The 17,659-nt window shown below is 46.2% G+C and overlaps 1 protein-coding gene across 1 annotated transcript in view; it reads left to right on the top strand.

The window, feature by feature from the left end:
• The first annotated feature begins 740 nt into the window (after nt 1-740).
• Nucleotides 741-17,659, top strand: part of Bmp6 (bone morphogenetic protein 6) — a 172,923-nt gene continuing 156,004 nt past the window's right edge. The window contains exon 1 of the mRNA XM_042687135.1: nt 741-1,997. Coding sequence (XP_042543069.1) covers nt 1,358-1,997 — 640 coding nt within the window. The 5' untranslated portion in view covers nt 741-1,357. The remainder of the gene's footprint in view (nt 1,998-17,659) is intronic.

Raw genomic sequence — 17,659 nt, 5'->3', positions numbered from 1 at the left:
GTTTCCTCGGAGGGTGTGTCTCAACTTCTAGCAGCTGTCTTTGAAAGCCACGTGTCCGCAAACGCCTACATTACATCAATAAGAGACACTAAGGAGGGAAGAAGAAAACTGTCCTTCCCAGCCCCACCCCCTCAATCCATGCGGTATTAACTAAATGCGCTTACTTCTATTAACTCAACTTCAGCCTCCGATTATGATAGGACCAGAGAAAGGTTCGGACGGGGGAGATGATCAGAACACTTTTAACTAGCAATGACCTCTCTGCCTTTGCTACCCGCAGCTCCTCCCGCGCCTGCAAAGAATTCCCGGCACTTGAAACCTATGCGCAGCAAGGCTAAGCCTCTCTGGAGGGGAGGGTGGAAGAAGGGGGCGTGTCTATTTAAATAGCCTTCGATACTCGTCTTCCTATTGGCTGTCAGCCTGTCGGTTACCCAGAAGGGCGGGGAGTCCGGAGGCTGGAGTGCTGTACCTGAGCTAGGCGCACGGCAGAAAGCCCACGTTGGCTTGCCTGCTGCCCGGAGCACCGCGCCGGCCGAGCAGCGGGAGACTGTGAAAACCAGGGCGGACGCCGAATCCCGTGATCTGTTCGCTCACAGGTTCCTTTCCTTCTCTCCAGTCTGCCAGCGGGGTTTGCTGGGCAGCCGAGAGATCTCCGAACGGAAAGCGAGCTCTTGGCCGCCTCCGCTTGGGGAGGCGCGCGGGGCGCAGAGACTAGGGGAGGGTGGCGGGGGGTGGGGGGGGCGACCGTGCCCGGGGGCGGAGGGGAGCGGAGTTTGCGGGCGAGAAGGAAGTTCAGCTCCGTGGAGAAGACTGGCATTTCAGGACGCCCTGAAGCCACCGGCTGGGCCCTCGGGGCGCAGTGAACTTCACGGTAGCCTCGCAAGCCGGGAGGAGGCGTGCGCGTGGACGATGCCGGGCATCGCTCCCGGTTCCTGAAAGTCAGCCCCGCTCCCCGACGCCCCGCTCCTCAGCCAGCTGCTCCGGAGAGCTCGGGGGCAGCGCACGTGTGCGGACGGGGAGTGACCGCGCCGTGACCCGCCCAGGGGCCAGGGCGTCGGCCGCCGCGCGGTCCTGATTCGGACGCACCTGGCTGGGACCTTGCGCTTGTTTCAGAGACTTGCCCGGGAGCGCGGGGCTCCCCCCCCTCCCCCCCCAGCGATCGTCTCTTCGCCTCCCCTCCAGCCTGGGCTACTTGGGGGCGCCCCCGGACGACCATGAGAGATAAGGACTGAGGGCCAGGAAGGGGAAGAGAGCCCGCTGAGAGGTGGCGGGGGCGGATCACACCCAGGGCCACCGCGGCCTCGCTCCGCAGCGCGACGCCCCGCGGTCCCCGCGGGGGTAGCCCGGCCGGGCTGGGATGCCGGGGCTGGGGCGGAGGGCGCAGTGGCTGTGCTGGTGGTGGGGGCTGCTGTGCAGCTGCTGCGGGCCCCCGCCACTTTGGCCGTCCGTGCCCGCGGCGGCCGCCGCCACCGCCGGGGGACAGCTGCTGGTGGACGGCGGGAGCCCGACCCGTGCCGAGCCGCCGCCGCCGCAGTCCTCGTCCTCGGGCTTCCTGTACCGGCGCCTCAAGACGCACGAGAAGCGGGAGATGCAGAAGGAGATCTTGTCGGTGCTGGGGCTCCCGCACAGGCCCCGGCCCCTGCACGGCCTCCAGCCAGCGCACCCCCCAGCCCTCGCGCAGCGGCTGGCGGAGGAGCCCCCTCCGGGGCGGCTGAAGTCTGCGCCCCTCTTCATGCTGGATCTGTATAACGCCCTGGCCACCGACGACGACGAGGAGGACGGGGCATCGGAGGGGAACGCGCGTCAGCCTGGGCTGCACCGAGGGGCCAGCTCGCCCCAGCTGCGGCCGCCGTCTCCTGGCGCAGGACACCCGTTCCACCGCAAGAGCCTCCTGGCCGCGGGCCCTGGCGGGGGCGACGGCACAACTCCACTGACCAGCGCGCAGGACAGCGCCTTCCTCAACGACGCGGACATGGTCATGAGTTTCGTGAACCTGGGTAAGGTTTTCTGGGCCGGGGTTTTTTTTTTTTTTTGGGCGGGGAGGTTGTAGTGTGTGGCGCGCGGGGCCGGCTGGTGCCCGTGGGGATGCGGGGAGCGCTTGCACCTGCGCCGCGCGGGGCGGCCCGGGCGCTCCCCGCGGGATCGGGCGGGCGGGCGGGCAGCGGCAGCTAGGAAAGCGCTGCCCCGGGCCGCCGTGTTTTGCTGGGCGCCTGGAGCACATACTCTGTGCTCCTTTCGCTCCTGCCCAGCTTGGGGCCAGGTTAACCCGACTAAAGGGGAACACAAAACTCCTCTCCGAGTCTGGGCATCCTGGGAAGAAGGCCATCTTTCTTTCTTTTTTTGTCCCCATAAAGCTAAGCATGTTCGTTTTTCCCACGGATATTTAACAGGGCGCCCCGTAGCAGCTGAAAACTTTTGGAAAGTTGACTTGAGTGTTTAAAGAGGAATCTAAGGTATTGGGGGAAGGAGGTGCTTTGATTCCAGAAGGTCCCACAAGGCCAGTGCAAAGCAGCCCCGGCCAGCAGGGGCTCGCCCCCGTGCCGCACGCCACCCAGGACCAGGCGGGTAATCTATCCAGTGACAAGGCTCACATGCCCGGGGCCATTCCTTCCCCCCCCCCCCCCCCCAAAGTCTAACTTTTCATCAAGGGTGCCGAGCAGGGGCCGGGCTTGGCCTCTGAGCGCCTCTGAACCTGTTGCCAGGCAACAGAATGGAAATTCAAGAGCGGCTAAATCGGGCTTTGCCACAGACGTTCTGTGGCAGCTCGGACAGAGTCACATCGTATTGCCTTTTACCCCCTCCCCCCCTTAAGTGTTTTTGTGTGTTTGTTTTTTCTCTTTAAATGGGAAGGATAGCTGGACGCCGGTGACTCACACCTGTATCCTCCTTGGGAGGCTGAGATCTGAGGATCACAGTTAGAAGCCAGCTCCCTCAGGAAATCGCGAGACTCACATCTCATGTTAATCGCTTAAAAAAAAACAAACCGAAGTGGAGCTCTGGCTCAAGTAATTGACCTCTAGCCTTGAACTGAAGAAGCTCAGGGACAGACAGCACTCAGACCCTGAGTTCAAGCCCCGGGACCCGCACAGGGAAAAAAAAATGGAGGGGGTAGGCAATGGAGAAGACTGTTCTCCAAGCCAGCGCCTCAGAATCATAAGCTGACTGAGTTCAGCAAAGACAGGAATGGAGTTCTCTGCACCTAGACTTGGGGCTGCACCAGCCACGCCCCAAGGGGAGTCCCGTGGCACAGTGGGGTGAGTCTTCAGTCCCTTGTGATAGGTGTTGTCTATCCCCAGGCCCAGGAGTGGGTTAGCAGACACTTGCAGTAGTACCCAGGTCTCCAAGCCTTGCCAGAGCCGCCTGTATTATTAAGAGCATTGCTTGCATGGATTCCCATGTAATGTGTCTAAGTATTTACAATTGTGTTGGTGATCCCCAACTTCCCTGAGCTTTAAGGGGGGAGAGGAGGTGGGCAGGAATCAGTGGGGGTGTGGGTAAAATCCCCTCCTTCAGGCAAGAAGATTGACATCCAAGTGGTGCAGAAATCCTCCTGGGAAATTCATGAAACAGAATCTCACAGGGAGAGCAGGGTCAGGGTTGCCAATCCAGCTACTTGCACTGCCAGAGGATCCGATTGGAGAATTTTCACAATTTGTGGGAACCAAATCCAAGGTTGAGCTACCTCCAGGAAGCATTCTAAGGAAATTCTCTCTTGTGCCAGTCAATAAAATTTTGTAGTGGTTTAGGGTTAGCAGGGGACCATTGCTATTTCTTATTATAACCTTTCTGCTTCTGATTTAATAAGTTCCACCCCATATTCTCTCCCTCAACACCTTCTTCCCCCAAGTTTCCTGACAGCTTTGGGGAAAAGTCTGCCTGCCTCATGAGGGGCTAGACCTGAGAGATACAGTGGAGGGAGATTGGTATCCTGACTCCCTCATAGTGAATCTTTTTAGTTCCTCAGGAAAACAATTCCTGGGTTTGGTCTGTAGTCTTCAGCCTAGCTGATTAACTTCACCTTGAACACTTAAGGGATACTTGGGGCTGCTTTCCATAGGTCCAGAGACCTCAGAACCCTTGGGAGTGGGACTTATTTTGTTTTCAGTATGCTGCCATGATCCAGAACCTGAGCTATAAAAGATTTTGAGATCTGGAGAAAACTGGTCTGTCATCCCAGTAAGAGAATAAAGAGCAAGGCTTCCAAGAATAACCATAAAAACAAAACAAAACAAAAAAACCCAAATGGCCAGGTGGCACTGGATTTCAATTTAATCCAATGTGAGGGAACAGAATCAGGAATCAGATTCCTTAAAAGGCCCCCAGATGATCCCTGGGGCCTGAGGAACCACTGCTTGGGGTGGTATTTGAAATGTCTAGACCTGGCTTAAGGCAAGTTTATAATGATGACATTTGTTCTATTTAGTGACCTCCAAATTCCCCTCGTTCCTTGCTTTTCTGACCTTTTGTGGTCTACTAGTACACACAGCTTCTGAGTCACACTGAAATGGTTGACAACTAATCTTGTTAAAGCAATGGTTTAGGGTGGTATCTTCTTTATTTTTCTCTTCCTTGCTTTAATTTTCTTTCTTTATTTAAATCTTTCTTTAAACAGTCTTTTTTTTTTTTTTTGAACAGTAGTGCTCCTTCCTGCTTAATAGGCCTATGCAACAACACTCAGCTTAGGATATGGGTTTGTTTTTTGTTTTGTTTTTTGTGTCTGATCTGGGGCTTGAACTCAGAGCCTAGGTGCTGTCCCTAGGCTTTATTGCTCAAGGCTAGTGCTCTACTACTTGAGCCACAGCTCTACTTTCCTGCTTTTTGGTGGTTAATTGGAGATAAATCTCCTGGACTCTCCTGTCTGAGCTGGTTTCAAACTGTGATCCTCAGATCTCAGCCTCCTGATAAGCTAGGATTACAGGGGTGAGCCACCAGCATCTAGCTCCAGTTTAGTTTTTCCATAAAGGATTTTTGTTTTAGGTACTAGAGTTGAACTTGGGTCTCCTTAGTTTGCTACTCAGGCACTCTACCACTTGAGCCATGCCTCCACCCCTTCATAACAGTCTTAAATGTTCTAATAGAGCAAGAGAACTATAGTTGCATGGGCTAGAAGTTGCTTCTGGGTAACACAAGTCTTTCCCAAGCTCCTCATGTCTCATTGCTGAGCTTTCTGATGTAAGTCATACCTACGGTAGGGCCAGCCTTGTCTGTATAGTTAATTAAAGGAGCAAACCTTTCCTAGGTGAGTAGAATCCAAGCAGCAATCTACACCACTTGCCAATCAAGCCATTCTGTTTAATCTTAATCCATTTAGCAGTAGGCTAGGGAGATTTCACAATGAGAGGCTAACGAGATAAAATCTGATTAGCGTGCCTTCCCAGTCTAATAAGGACAGTTTCATTTGAAGAAAGTAATTGCTTAGCAATGTGGATTCTCAAACTAAGGGTGTTGGGAGATTTCCCAATTGGTGTCAATGTCATATTAATGCTTGTGTTGTATGACTCATCTATTAACCTACAGAGGGATGAATGTTACACCACTGTGTTTAAAAGTAGTCTATGCACTGGGTTAAAAAAGTTACACATTGGAAGGATGAGGGAAAGTGTGACATAGTTGTAAACATGCCTCTTCTCTGGGACTGGAGGAATAATTTACTCATGAAATACATCTGAAACACCCTGAGCTTTGTCAGCCAGCAGGACTATCAGGAAGTATGAATCAACAGGATGAATCTTTCTCTTTAGTCCAGTGCTGGTCATTTGACCAGCTCATTGTGTTTATGTAGATGGTTTTCAGCTCTGGGTGAGCTGCCTGGCATGTGCAATGCTTAGCCATCTGCTGTCCCTGCCCCCTGTAGGCTGGTCTACTGAATGCCCTGATGAGCTCCTGAACTTGCATTAAAACAGGCAACCGATGCCCTCCCTTTGTCCCCTATTTGTTTTCTACTTCTGAAAACAAAACAAAACAAACCAAAACTTGGCAGCCCTAGAAGCAATCCTGCCAAGTTGATGACCTTGAAGAAGCACCCTGAAATATCCTTCAGATCTTAGTGGGGAAATGCACCTTCTTAGAGAGACTTTAGTGTTCCCTGCGTACCTCCCTGCCATTACCATCACAACACCCTGCTTATTTCCTTCCTCGTGCTAATCACAGGGAGTTTTTTCTTTTCTTTTAAAATTTGCTTACTCATTTGTTTGTGTCCCCTTCAGGATGTCAGTCTTTTGGGCTGAGGTCACCAGTCCGCCACTGAAGCCTGCACACCTAACCCGATCTAAGCCTGCTTGGTAGGTGCCCCAAAGAGACTGAATTCATGAACCTGTAAACCACAGCCCACCATTTCCATTCCCATTCCCATTCATGTGGAACACTGAACTCTAGAAATGGTAGACCTGATTTGTTTCAAGTAAAAAGTTTGAAGTGAAGACATTTGGAACACAGAGGTTTATTACAATACTATTTATTGGTATACCTCTCTGAACATGAGTTCTTCCCATGTACATCAGTTTGTGGTATATATTACACATGAGAGTAGGCATGTCTCTTTTATTTTTGCACTTTAGACTTATTTATGTGGAGTTAATGAGGTGTTGATATCTAGATGCTGGGATTAAATTAAAAAAAAACCTCAAATCATGCTCAGAAAAAGGAATGAGTATGTGTCAGTATAAGTAACAAGAAACTTATTGTACTAAAAATACTGGCAATCTTTTTAACAAAATACTCTTGGGGAACAGCAATTAAAAGAAAAATGGAATACTCCCTACTTGGCATTTGTAACCAGATACATTGTAGTGTCTTTCCCTCATCAACACAGTATAAGCTGTACTATTTTTCACTGAAGCTGCCTGTCCTTACGAAGATTTTTGTGTTAGCAGAAAATAAATCCATGCTTGCAAGCTGCTCACAGCGAGAGTAGATGGGGAAATTTGCAAGACTATGCTTAAAGAAGCTGTAGATGTTCTTCTAAAGAGATTCAAATGTGAAATGCTACGGTATTTCAACAAAAAAAAATTGCAAGACTGTGCTCAAAGAAGCTGTAGATGTTCTCATAAAGAAAATTTCAATGTGAAATTCTGTGGTATTTGAACAACAAAAAGAAAAAGGTTGCACAAAGTGTTCTTAAAGTAAGATCAAAGGGCAAGCAGATATCATTGTTTTGGGCCCCTGTTGGGGTTTCCTTTGGCTGTGCTTCTAAGAATGGGTATAAATCCTTTTTTAAATATGCTGAATCATGGTTAGTTCCTCAGCTTAGCGCTTACCTCAGCTTAACTTGGAATCCAGCTTCCTTAGGGGTACTTTGCCCACCATCCACACATCTCTAGGTCTTTGCAGTCCAGCAGCTTTACTACTTCTTGGATTCCATCTTCCTTGTTGCTGGGGCTTGAACTAGACTTTCAGCATTGGACTATTTTAATGAGGTGATGGTGTTTCTGATTTAAGTCTTATAAATATCTGGTTAAAAGGAGGAAGGGATATGTAGGAACTTCCTAAGATCTGTATGGCAGTCACTTAACAAACAAAGCCCTTACAAAGTAAATGGCCATTACCCAGTAACTAACTGTCTTGTTCTGCCCTCCTGAGGCCCTGGACTGCCCCACTATGTGCTGGCAGTGGATTCCCCTGACCTCAAGCTGTCAACTTGGGCCTGAGGGTGTGGGTGAAAGGGGGTGGCTCCTGACCTCTCTTCTGTGTTCTTCATTAAAAACCAGCGCATTCTATAGCCCTTATTTCTCTCTCTAATTTTGATAGCAGAATTAATTTTATTCCAACACGTTTTCTTTTTTCATACCCGTAACCCCTGTTTAGCACTTATATGTATGTGTTCTGCCACTCGCCAGGAGCCTAATTTCACCTGAAGAATGTGAAATGGGTGGCAATTATATCAAAGAGAAGGGAAACTATCACAACGTTAGTAAAAATTAGAATTCCTAAAGAAGCAGTACCATCAACCTCAAGTTTTTATTAGTATATATTAATCGCACAAAAGAATTTTGTTGTGATATACTCCTAATGTATATAATGTAGTTTGAGTTAACTATTTCTCTTTTATGGCCCCTCCCTTTAAAAAATAGATCTCATTTTTCTTCTACCATATAAAGTACTTGGATCACATGCACCTCTCCCCTCCCCCATTGCCCTGTCCTTTTGCTCTTATTCCCCCCTGCTGAACATTTTTGTTTGTGAGTTTTTGAGAGCCAGCAATTCTCTCAACCTGAGTTTCAGCTGCCTATCCACAAGCTTTAGAAATTGTGTGTGTGTGTGTGTGTGTGTGTGTGTGAGTCAGTGTGAGTGGGCATGTGTGCAAGTTCTGGGGCTTGAATGCAGGGCCTAAGCACTGTCCCTTAGCTTTTTACCTAAAGAAGTTGATCCACAACTCCACTTTTGACTTTAAAAACTATTTTTTTCCCCTGGTTAATTGGAAATAAGAGTCATGGACTTTTCTGCCAGGCTGGTTTTGAACTGTAATTCTCAGCCTCCTGAGTAGTTAAGGTTACAGGCATTAGCTACCAGGGTCCCATTTAACACCTTTTTGATACTGAAAACATTGTTCTCTATAGATTTTTTTTTTTTTGATGTTAAAAAGTTGGATAACAACTCACGACATGAATTTTCTAGGGAAACATGCCCAACAGCAGATAACTGGTTCTGAGTTTATTCATTCTTAGCAGTATTGATAATTTTATTTATCTACAGAATTTAGAGGTTGACAAGTTCATGAGCATTGCAGTTGATACTAACACAGAAGAATAGTGTTGCTGATCAGGTGTGAGTGGAAAATCCAGGAGAATGACAAAAGCTTGCAAGGGTACAATCCTGGATAAGAGGCGAGGGAGGCCCAATTCCTTGGGGATTTTGTGGAACTCTGCTTTTAGAAAAGATAATGCAACATATTTCTATAAATATCCTTTGGTATGCTGGAGGACTGTTGACCCCAAAGAATTGTTTTCTGCCCTGAGACTGAGTTGAAAACAACGTTGCTCAGAACAGCATTGTTCCACCGATATCCACAGGCCTCGATTCCCTTCCTGCCCTTCCCATCTCCATTATTCCAGAGATTGGATCCATAATAGAGATGCTATCTAAATTGTATCAAGTAATTCCTTCATAGCTCCCTATGGTCCCGTTATCTTTAACACAGCCCCAGATGACTGGGTTGAAAAATCTCCTTCAAACATTTTTGCAGAATGAGATTCTGGGTTCTGAGTGGGAGAGCCTTCCTGACTTTCAAGTTCATTGGCATACGCCCTAGTTTAGTGATCTTACTAGATATGTCTTGATTGTCCTGGGCCTGAAGTGTCCTTGCTCCTTAAGGGCCTAGTTTCTGCTCACATTGTTTTCTCATCATTGGAGAGAGATTTGTCTGGGAGGGAGCATGGAGTGAACTCAAGGCAGGAGGGGTCAGGGAGACTCCTGGGGGAGTGGCACCGCAAGTTGACCTTTAATATCTACCGCCTTATGTATTATCATTCTGGTCACTTACCCTTTCACCTTGTCCAGAATGTGACTTTCAGCCTGAAGCATCTGCATTTGTTGATGTCGATTATTGTTCCTGTGTTTACCATCTTGATTTCCTGTACATGAATATGGGCTAGGGAAAAAAAAAATTCCCATTTGTGTCTCAGCAGAGGGTGAGATTAGCTGTGTCATTGTCACGTGTCACTGTCTCCTGTGCTGATGAGGCTGGATTTTCCATTATATAAAACATTGACTTTGCTTTTTCTTTGAGACCAGTTATTTTGCCCCCTCCCTTCTTGGGAATCTGTGGATTCCATTTAAATTATCCACAAATTATCTACAAAATGGAAGACTGAAAGTCTTTATTTCTTTCCAGATTTTATTTGTAGTTTAGTTAATGACTGAGACGTTATACAAAGAAAAAAAATGTGCTTTTTCTTTATTCTTAAAAAGCAGTTTAATATAGCACAACTGCGCAGAAGATTTCTCATATCCTCTCCCTTTGAGCATTTATCTTGTACAGCCCCAGAGCCATCCACTTGGTAAAGTTGGTGAACAGTTTATTCGGGTTTGCTCCTGGTGGTATTCACTCTTTGGGTTTGGATGTGAGTTATGTACCCTGCCATGTGTGACCATCTTTGTGCCATAGTTGTTTTACTGTGACAAGAATCCTCTGAGGGGAGCTGGCCATTTAATGGGGGGAAAGTAAATCCTTGAAATTCTTTGTGAAAAGAGTACTAAAATAGCTTTGTTGAGTAATATTTTGTTTCTAGGGTTTCACCCAAGTGGTATATAAAGAAGTAATTTTGATCATCTATGACAATGTGGGGTTTTATTTTATAGTTTTGTGGGATGACAACAAATGTTTCAGAAATCTTTCTCTCTCCTTCCCTTTTCCATGGTTTCCCTCTTTTCTTTCTTTTTTTTTTCTTCTTTATTTTTTAAAGACTAGGAGCTAAAAATCATTTTTCCTCTGCATACTTTTACTGAAGTGTCTGTCACCATAGTACCTAGACAGTACCACAGGCAGAGATATGAGTGATTAAATTTCTCCCTGGCTGGAGCCCTATTTGGTCCATGCTCGGCAGGATTTAAGAGAGTAAAACAACGTCTAAAGAATGAGCAGGAATTACCAGAATTGTGTGCTTGTTAAATTATTGAAATTTAGAGGAAGGGGTGTTGGGAGAGGGGGTAAACATTTTCCTTTCCTTTCTGAAATGTATATTAAAATTTTATGTGACTATGCGGTTGAGAAACTAACAAAATATTTTATTCCCCCTAGAGATGGGATCTGGGAATCTTCAGATTCCTTCAGGAATGACTATTTAGATTGAAGTAAAACTAAGTTAATTCAGACTCCACAAATCTGGAGTTCTTTGTAAATAGAATGTAGAATTGCCTTGGAACTGTTTTCTATTTAAATGGGATCTATACATATCACTGGTAAATAAATACAAACAAGAAACATGGTAACTGGAAAGTTGACATCTACCTGGCAGTTCACCTAAGAGGTGTTGGGAGTTTGTGAGCACTATTCCTTTGGGAATCTGTACAGATGATACTTTATGTGTGTACTTCTGTGTGCTATTCCTGGGGCTTGAATTTAGGGCCTGGGCACTCTCCCTGAGCTTTGTGCTCAAGGCTAGTACTCTACAACTTGAACCATAGCTCCACTTCTGGCATTTTAGTGGTTAGTTGGAGCTAAGAATCTCGAACGTTTCCTGCCTGCGCTGACTTGGAACTGTGATCCCCAGATCTCAGCCTCCTGAATAAGCTAGGATTACTGTACAGGCATGAGCCACCAGTGCTCAGCTGATGATACATTTTATGAATTCTCTCTCTTTGTGGACTTACCCATCATGGTGGGGAGGTTTTACACTGAAGTGTAACCAAATTACTCTTTATGGCCCACTCCATCTCTACCCACACAGATGAAACCTTAAAAATAAGAGAAGTGCTTGGGGTCAAGACAGTACAATTGGGTTTAAAGGAAGGAAGGAAGGAAAAAAGAAGGAAGGAAAGAAAAGGAAAGGAAAGAAACCCATAAGATAAGTCTTGGGGATTCTCACAAATCTAGTTATCTCATCTGCTTCATTGAAGTTATTTGCTTGCATTCGTATCTGAGCACATGTGTGTCATTACTGTGTGATATGGACTCCAGCATGATATGAGAGATGTAGGGCCTGGGGTTCCACAAAAGCTGCTGGAGTCCCCATCCTCTTCTTGCTTTCCATGCCTCTTTCTCTTATTTTCCTCCCATTAATAAATTTAGTGACTTCATCTCATTGAATTCCTCTTTTATGTATGTTCTTCTCCCATAATCTTGGTGCCTTTCTCACTGAGCCAGATTACATACTATTTTGTAGCGTTTTAAACCACAGAAATAAGTCATGGCTCACTATTATGGTTAAGTAGTAGGTTTCTTGATGATACTACAAAGTGCTTAAGACCTTGTAGGTACAGAAGAAAGAGCACTTGATTAACATTCAGGAGCCTGGAACTCAGTCCCTAGTCTTACTAGTGTCCTTTTAAAAATAATATATTGTTCAAGACACTTAGCCAAGTTTCTAGGTTTCTTCCCTTGACTGTAAAGGTGAGTATTGAGCTAGACCAGCATTGTCCAGAAAGGCTCTCATGGAATACTACTCTTCCAAAACATTCTGCAAGAAAAGATCATGGATGTGCTTCCTCCTTATTCCTGTTTTTGGGATGTTTGCATCTATCTGACTATTAAAAGCTGCAATGAGGGTAGTAGCAAAGCAATCTGCTATCTTATTGTAATAGTATTCTTTGAATTTACTTTTTGCAGTCTGATCTATTTTTGGAAAAATCCTCTGATGTCAGATCCAGGGCTTTTTGTGTCTGTTTACCGCCCCCCCCCCCCCCCCCCCCCGCCATCCATCCCTTTTCCCATTCCTGAACCCCTTCCCTAGTTACTCTCATAGAGTTGGGGCAGGGACCCCCAAGGCTGCCTGTCCATCTGCCATGGCCCTTCTGTGGATCCAGCTCTGTCCAGTGGGTTTCCTTATTCTGCCTTGCACTGGTGACCCTGGGCTCCCTCCCCTCCTTCCTGAGGGGGAAGTGGCTTCCTGTTCTTGCTAATCCTTGGGATGCTGCTCCATGACCTGCTTGGCTCCTGAGATCCATCTCCCACTTCCCTGCCACCACTTCCCTGCTTTAAAGCCTCTCTGTTTAAACACTTTTGTGGGTTTCTCAACCCTGTTTGGATCCTGTGTATTCACCTTTCTGTAGCTGTGGCAATACATTTGAGATAAACAACTTAAAAGGAGAAAAGGTTTTAGCTCACAATTTCAAAGGTTTCAGTCCATGGTCACTTGACTCCTAGTAAATAGAGTCTTAGGGTGAGGATGGTAATGGAGAAAAGTTGCTTACCTTATAATAGCCAGGCAGGAGATAAGGGGTCAGGGACAGAGATACTCTTCAAAGGCTCTCTCTCTGTGACCTCTTCCTCCTCCAGGTTCTGCCTACTACAGTTTACACCACTTCCTAGTGGTTCATTCAACTATTAGTTCATTCATCAATGAACTAATCCATTGAGAACATCAGAGCTCTTATGAGTAGATGGCTTTCTTTAAACACCACCTGCTGCACAGAGGACCAACTTTTTTTTTCTTTTTCTTTTTTGCCAGTGTGGGAGCTTGAACTCAGGGTGTGAACACTATCCCTGTGCTTCTTTTTGCTCAAGGCTGGCACCCTGCCACTTAAGCTACAGTGCCACTTCTGGCCTTTTCTGTGTATGTGGTGCTGAGGAATGGAACCCAGAGCTTCATGCATGCTAGGCAAGTACTATACCACTAAGTCACATTCCTAGCTCCAGGACCAAGCTTTTAACAGGAGCCTTTAGGACCTTCCAGGTCTCAGCTACAACAGCTCCTATGTTAGTCTACTTTCTGTTACTCTAACAGGTAATTGAGACAACCAACTTATAAAAACAAACGTTTTATTTTAGGTGAGCATTTTAGTGGTTCTAATCCATGGTCGTTTGGCCCCTATGCTTTGGGCCTGGGTTGAGGCAACACAACAGAATAGGAGCACATCATAGAGCAAAACCTACACCTCAGGGTCAGAGAAAAGAGAGGAAGAAGAAGAGGCTGGGCCTCACTATCCCCTCCAAAAGCACATTCTCAGTATCCTTAATACTTCTCACTAGGCTACATCTCTTAAAGGTTCCACCACCAAACTGAGAACCATTTCTAGAGTCTGGCAGTTCCAAACTATAGCAGACTCTGGTGGCCATGACCTCTTAATTCCCTGGAACGCAGTTAAGAAATCTCAATTCTAGGGGCATCCCTTTCTGTGTTTCCTTGAGGATTTCCCTTCCCTCCCCTCCCCTCTCCCCTCCCCTCCTTTCCTCTCGTCTCCCCTTCTCCTGTAAAACAGCTTTATTGTGGTAAAATTGACATACAACTAATAGCCTACAGTTTCATAAACTTTTACATAGGAGACAGCAGTGAAACCAACACAGTGATGGTTATCTATTCTAGGGCTTGAAGCAATCAGTCTAAATACACAGGAAGTGCTAAGTCCCATCTTTCATCATTGCTACTGCTCTCTCTCTTTTATCTTAAGGGCTTTAAAAGTCTTTTTTTGTGTGTGATGGTATGAACTGAAGATGTTTGTGAATGGCTTTCTTGGATCAGAGAAGTATGAGGTCATGTCTTCATGGGGTCAAGTCTATGGGGTCAAGCCTGTTCTTTGCAATTTTTGTTGGCCTTAATCCTGTATCTCACTTTCTTTATTTTAATCATTGAAAGAATCATAGTGAAAAATAGGCAGGCTTCTTTTAAAATGCTGAGACCAGACATCCGGGGTACTTTTGGGTTGTTAGTGCCCTGTCAACATCTTATTTCTAAAAAGTCAAGTTTCAAAGCTTGGATCCTGCTGGAGAACAGCACAAGCTGCTTCCACACGTTTCTGTTTTAAATTCAGACAATTTAGGTAGGGCACAGATCCAAGAGCTTTAAGAAAATAGCCTCCAACCTACTCCCAACTTTTCCCTTGTGCTCACTCTCCTCTGAGTGTTCTGTAAGATGAAAGCGATGTCTCTTCTTTCCCCTCAAGACAACCTACACATTGTATTTTTTAAATTACCCTTTTTCCTTAAAGGCTGGTTAATGCCACTTACTCTAATATTACCTCAGCAAAGCAGAAACTTGTAGATCCTACAGCTGTAAGAAGAGAGAAAAACAGTATTTAAGGTATTGTTAACCGAATGGCCCAAGTAGCACCAAGTGCTGTGATAGCTTTGGAAATTACTCAGTCGCTTCCCAGCTGCTGGCTGTGCAGGGGAGATGTTCTTTCCTTTCCACGTGCCTTGCAGCTGAGAAGTCCCCATCGCTCTGCTGAAAATACCCCATTGGAGGTAACCAATGATTGCCCCCTGTCCTCATTCTCTCTTCTACAAGCTCTCATCCAAGGAACTCCTTTGAGCTTTTCTCCCTCCTGCTCAGCCTGATGTATTTGGGACATTTTCTGAAATACAGCAGAGGACTGAAAAGGACTGTGGCAGGAGACCCATACATAGGCAGGTGACCCCTGGGTGCAGAACTGGAGAGCCATGGCCACTGGGCGTAATGACAGGTGAATAGCAGGATCTTGGGTGACCCGTGGCCTGGACAAAGAGCAGGCTGCAGTGCTGGGGAGCCAGCAGACAATGTGAGATGTTCAGCAAGCCAGTGTCAGCTGTGGTGAGGTCCCATCCTGGATGGAGCACCATCTCATGCATTTGTTTTCCTTGTCTTTTACCCATCCAACGGTCTTAGTGCAAGAACCATTTTACTTTTGTTTAAAAATAAAGTTTTCATTTCTGTGGATCCATACCTTTGCAAATTTATGAAAAATGAATTGCTTAGAAAAGTGATGTTGAAAACCTCAAATACACGCAAAACCAAGCCTCAGTTTTAAACTGTTACATTCACATCACATAAAGTTATTGATTAAATTGCCATCAGAGTGTTTAGTAGACAGTCTTCTTAGTTTTTGGTGGAACTGGGATTTGATCTCAGGGCCTAGCGCTTGCTAGGCTACTGCTGAGTCATGCCTCTGCCTGATACTGTTTCTGTTCATATCTCATTGCTAGCCAGTAACAGAGTTTCTGAACCAGCAAAATGCATTAACAAGTGGCTGCTTGGATCTGCCCTGGCCCTAAGGAGTTGGGCTGGGGGAATCTGCAGTTTAACAACCTCCCTTGGTGACACAGATTAAGGGGAATGGCTAAGGTTTGAGCACAGCTATTCTACTGGTGGTTCTGCAGGATGAAGTTTCATCTCTGCCCTCCCACATCCAATCAATGGAAAGATTGACTTTCTGTTTTACAAATCTGTCATTCCCACCTACTCAGCCTTTCTCCATGGCTTCCCAGGTTTCCCAGATGAGGTCTTTATGATCCTTGGCCTTGACTTCTGCTCTGGCCTCTCAGTTGCTAATCCAGCCCAGCATCCCTGCCAGCTCCACTTTTCTGCAGTCCAGATGTGATCAGTTACTGCACCCCCATCCCTAATCACCTTCATTGGATCCTTATGGTCCATCAAAGGAGGCCAGAATGCTCTGACTTCCAGCACTGCTCTCTCAACTCCACCCTCCTTGCAGACAGTCCTGTCCACCTACTCTGCTCTGCCACTTCTCAGTTTACCTTGCAACACTACCCTTTCCTCTCTGTCAATTCTACCTGTTCCTTTAAAGCCTAAGAGTCCAACTTATCCAGGAAGCCTTCCTGAAATTTGTTCATCCATATGCCATGATGAACACTGGTGTCAGGTGAGATTGGGTTTTCCCTAACACAGAAAGTCACAGGTGACGTTCTAATTTAGATGCCTATGTACAGATGAGCTCTGGCAGAGTCGGGAGCTTTTTTTCTTCAGCCATTTTGATATTTGGGACAATATTTGAGGGCCACACACAATTGTCAGTACAGACAGCCAGCAGTGGACAGCTGCATACATGGCTATTCCATCCAGTAATTAAATATCCTTTCCCTGAGACTCAAAGGAGTCTTGAGTTCCAGTGTTAGCTCTGGCACCAACCAGCTGTGGGGATTGGGCCAGTTCCTTTAGCGCTAACTTCTTGGTTTCTAGCTTTCCCTTAATAAGTTAATTTGTCAATTCATTAACTGTTTTGGTTCCAGGGAGCAGTCACTAGGCCTTGGCTGTGCTAAACAAGCTCTGAGTCACTGAGTGAAATTCCGAGCTTTTTATCCCCCTGTTCTTTTCATCTTTGACAGATCTCCCATCCTCAATTCCCTAGGATGATACCTTAGATGACATAAATACACTCAGTAGACAAGCGTAGGTCCGTTTCTTTAAAATTAACTTGTAGCATGCATATTTTTTCTCCTCCTCCTTCTACCCTTCTCCTGCTCTTCCTCCTCTACCCCCTCCTTTTTCTTTGATGGCAGTAAGGGCTTGAATTCAGGGCCTGAGCACTGTTCCTTAGTTTTTTTTGCTCAAACTGGTGCTCTACCACTTGAGCCACAGATTCACTTCTGGCTTTTTGGTGACTAATTGGAGATAAGAGTCTGGCAGACTTTCTACCCTGGGCTATCCTTGAACCTCAAACCTTAGAGCTAAGCCTCCTGAGATGTAATAACATCAAATATTTGACTGAGGAAGTTATCAACTGTGAAGCCCTGAATACAGATAGGGCAAATGCATATTAGATCTCTGAGTAGAAGAGAAGTTGCCTTCTTCTTCAGGGTTTTTGTTCTGGGACTTTCTCCATGGTTGAAAAAAAGAAAAACTTCAGGAAGAAGTATTTCTCTCCTATCTGAGGTCATTACGATTTTAATATGTGCTAAGAGAAGTTGCTGCTGCTAAGTCTAAATTAAGTTTCTTACTAATGCCAGGCAGAAAGTTTGCATGGGAGCAGGTACAGCTCCTCCTGCAGATGCTGATGCAAAATCCTTATCTTGTCAGCTTCTCCTGCAGGCTCTGCTTGGCTCACATGGCGAAGGTGTTAGACATTCTGTTTATGTAAGGGCCATGGAGGTGACATAATGTCTATTGAAGCAAAGCCACTTAGTTCCCCACCAGTCAGCAGGGAACATTTAAAAAATGAAATCAGATCAGAGCTGTGGTCAGGTCTGAGATACCCCAACAAGGGGGAAGAGGGGCTGTTGTTGGGTGCCTGAGGCATGCATTATTGACCCAGTGCCATTTCCAGCCCATTTGGTGAAGTGAATCCAGCAGAA

Source organism: Dipodomys spectabilis, unplaced genomic scaffold (genome assembly GCF_019054845.1).
Source record: "Dipodomys spectabilis isolate Male_0828 unplaced genomic scaffold, ASM1905484v1 ptg000104l, whole genome shotgun sequence".
NCBI lineage: Eukaryota > Metazoa > Chordata > Mammalia > Rodentia > Heteromyidae > Dipodomys > Dipodomys spectabilis.
Note: the sequence above shows the minus strand (reverse complement) of the source record. Positions and strands in the feature narration are given on the sequence as shown.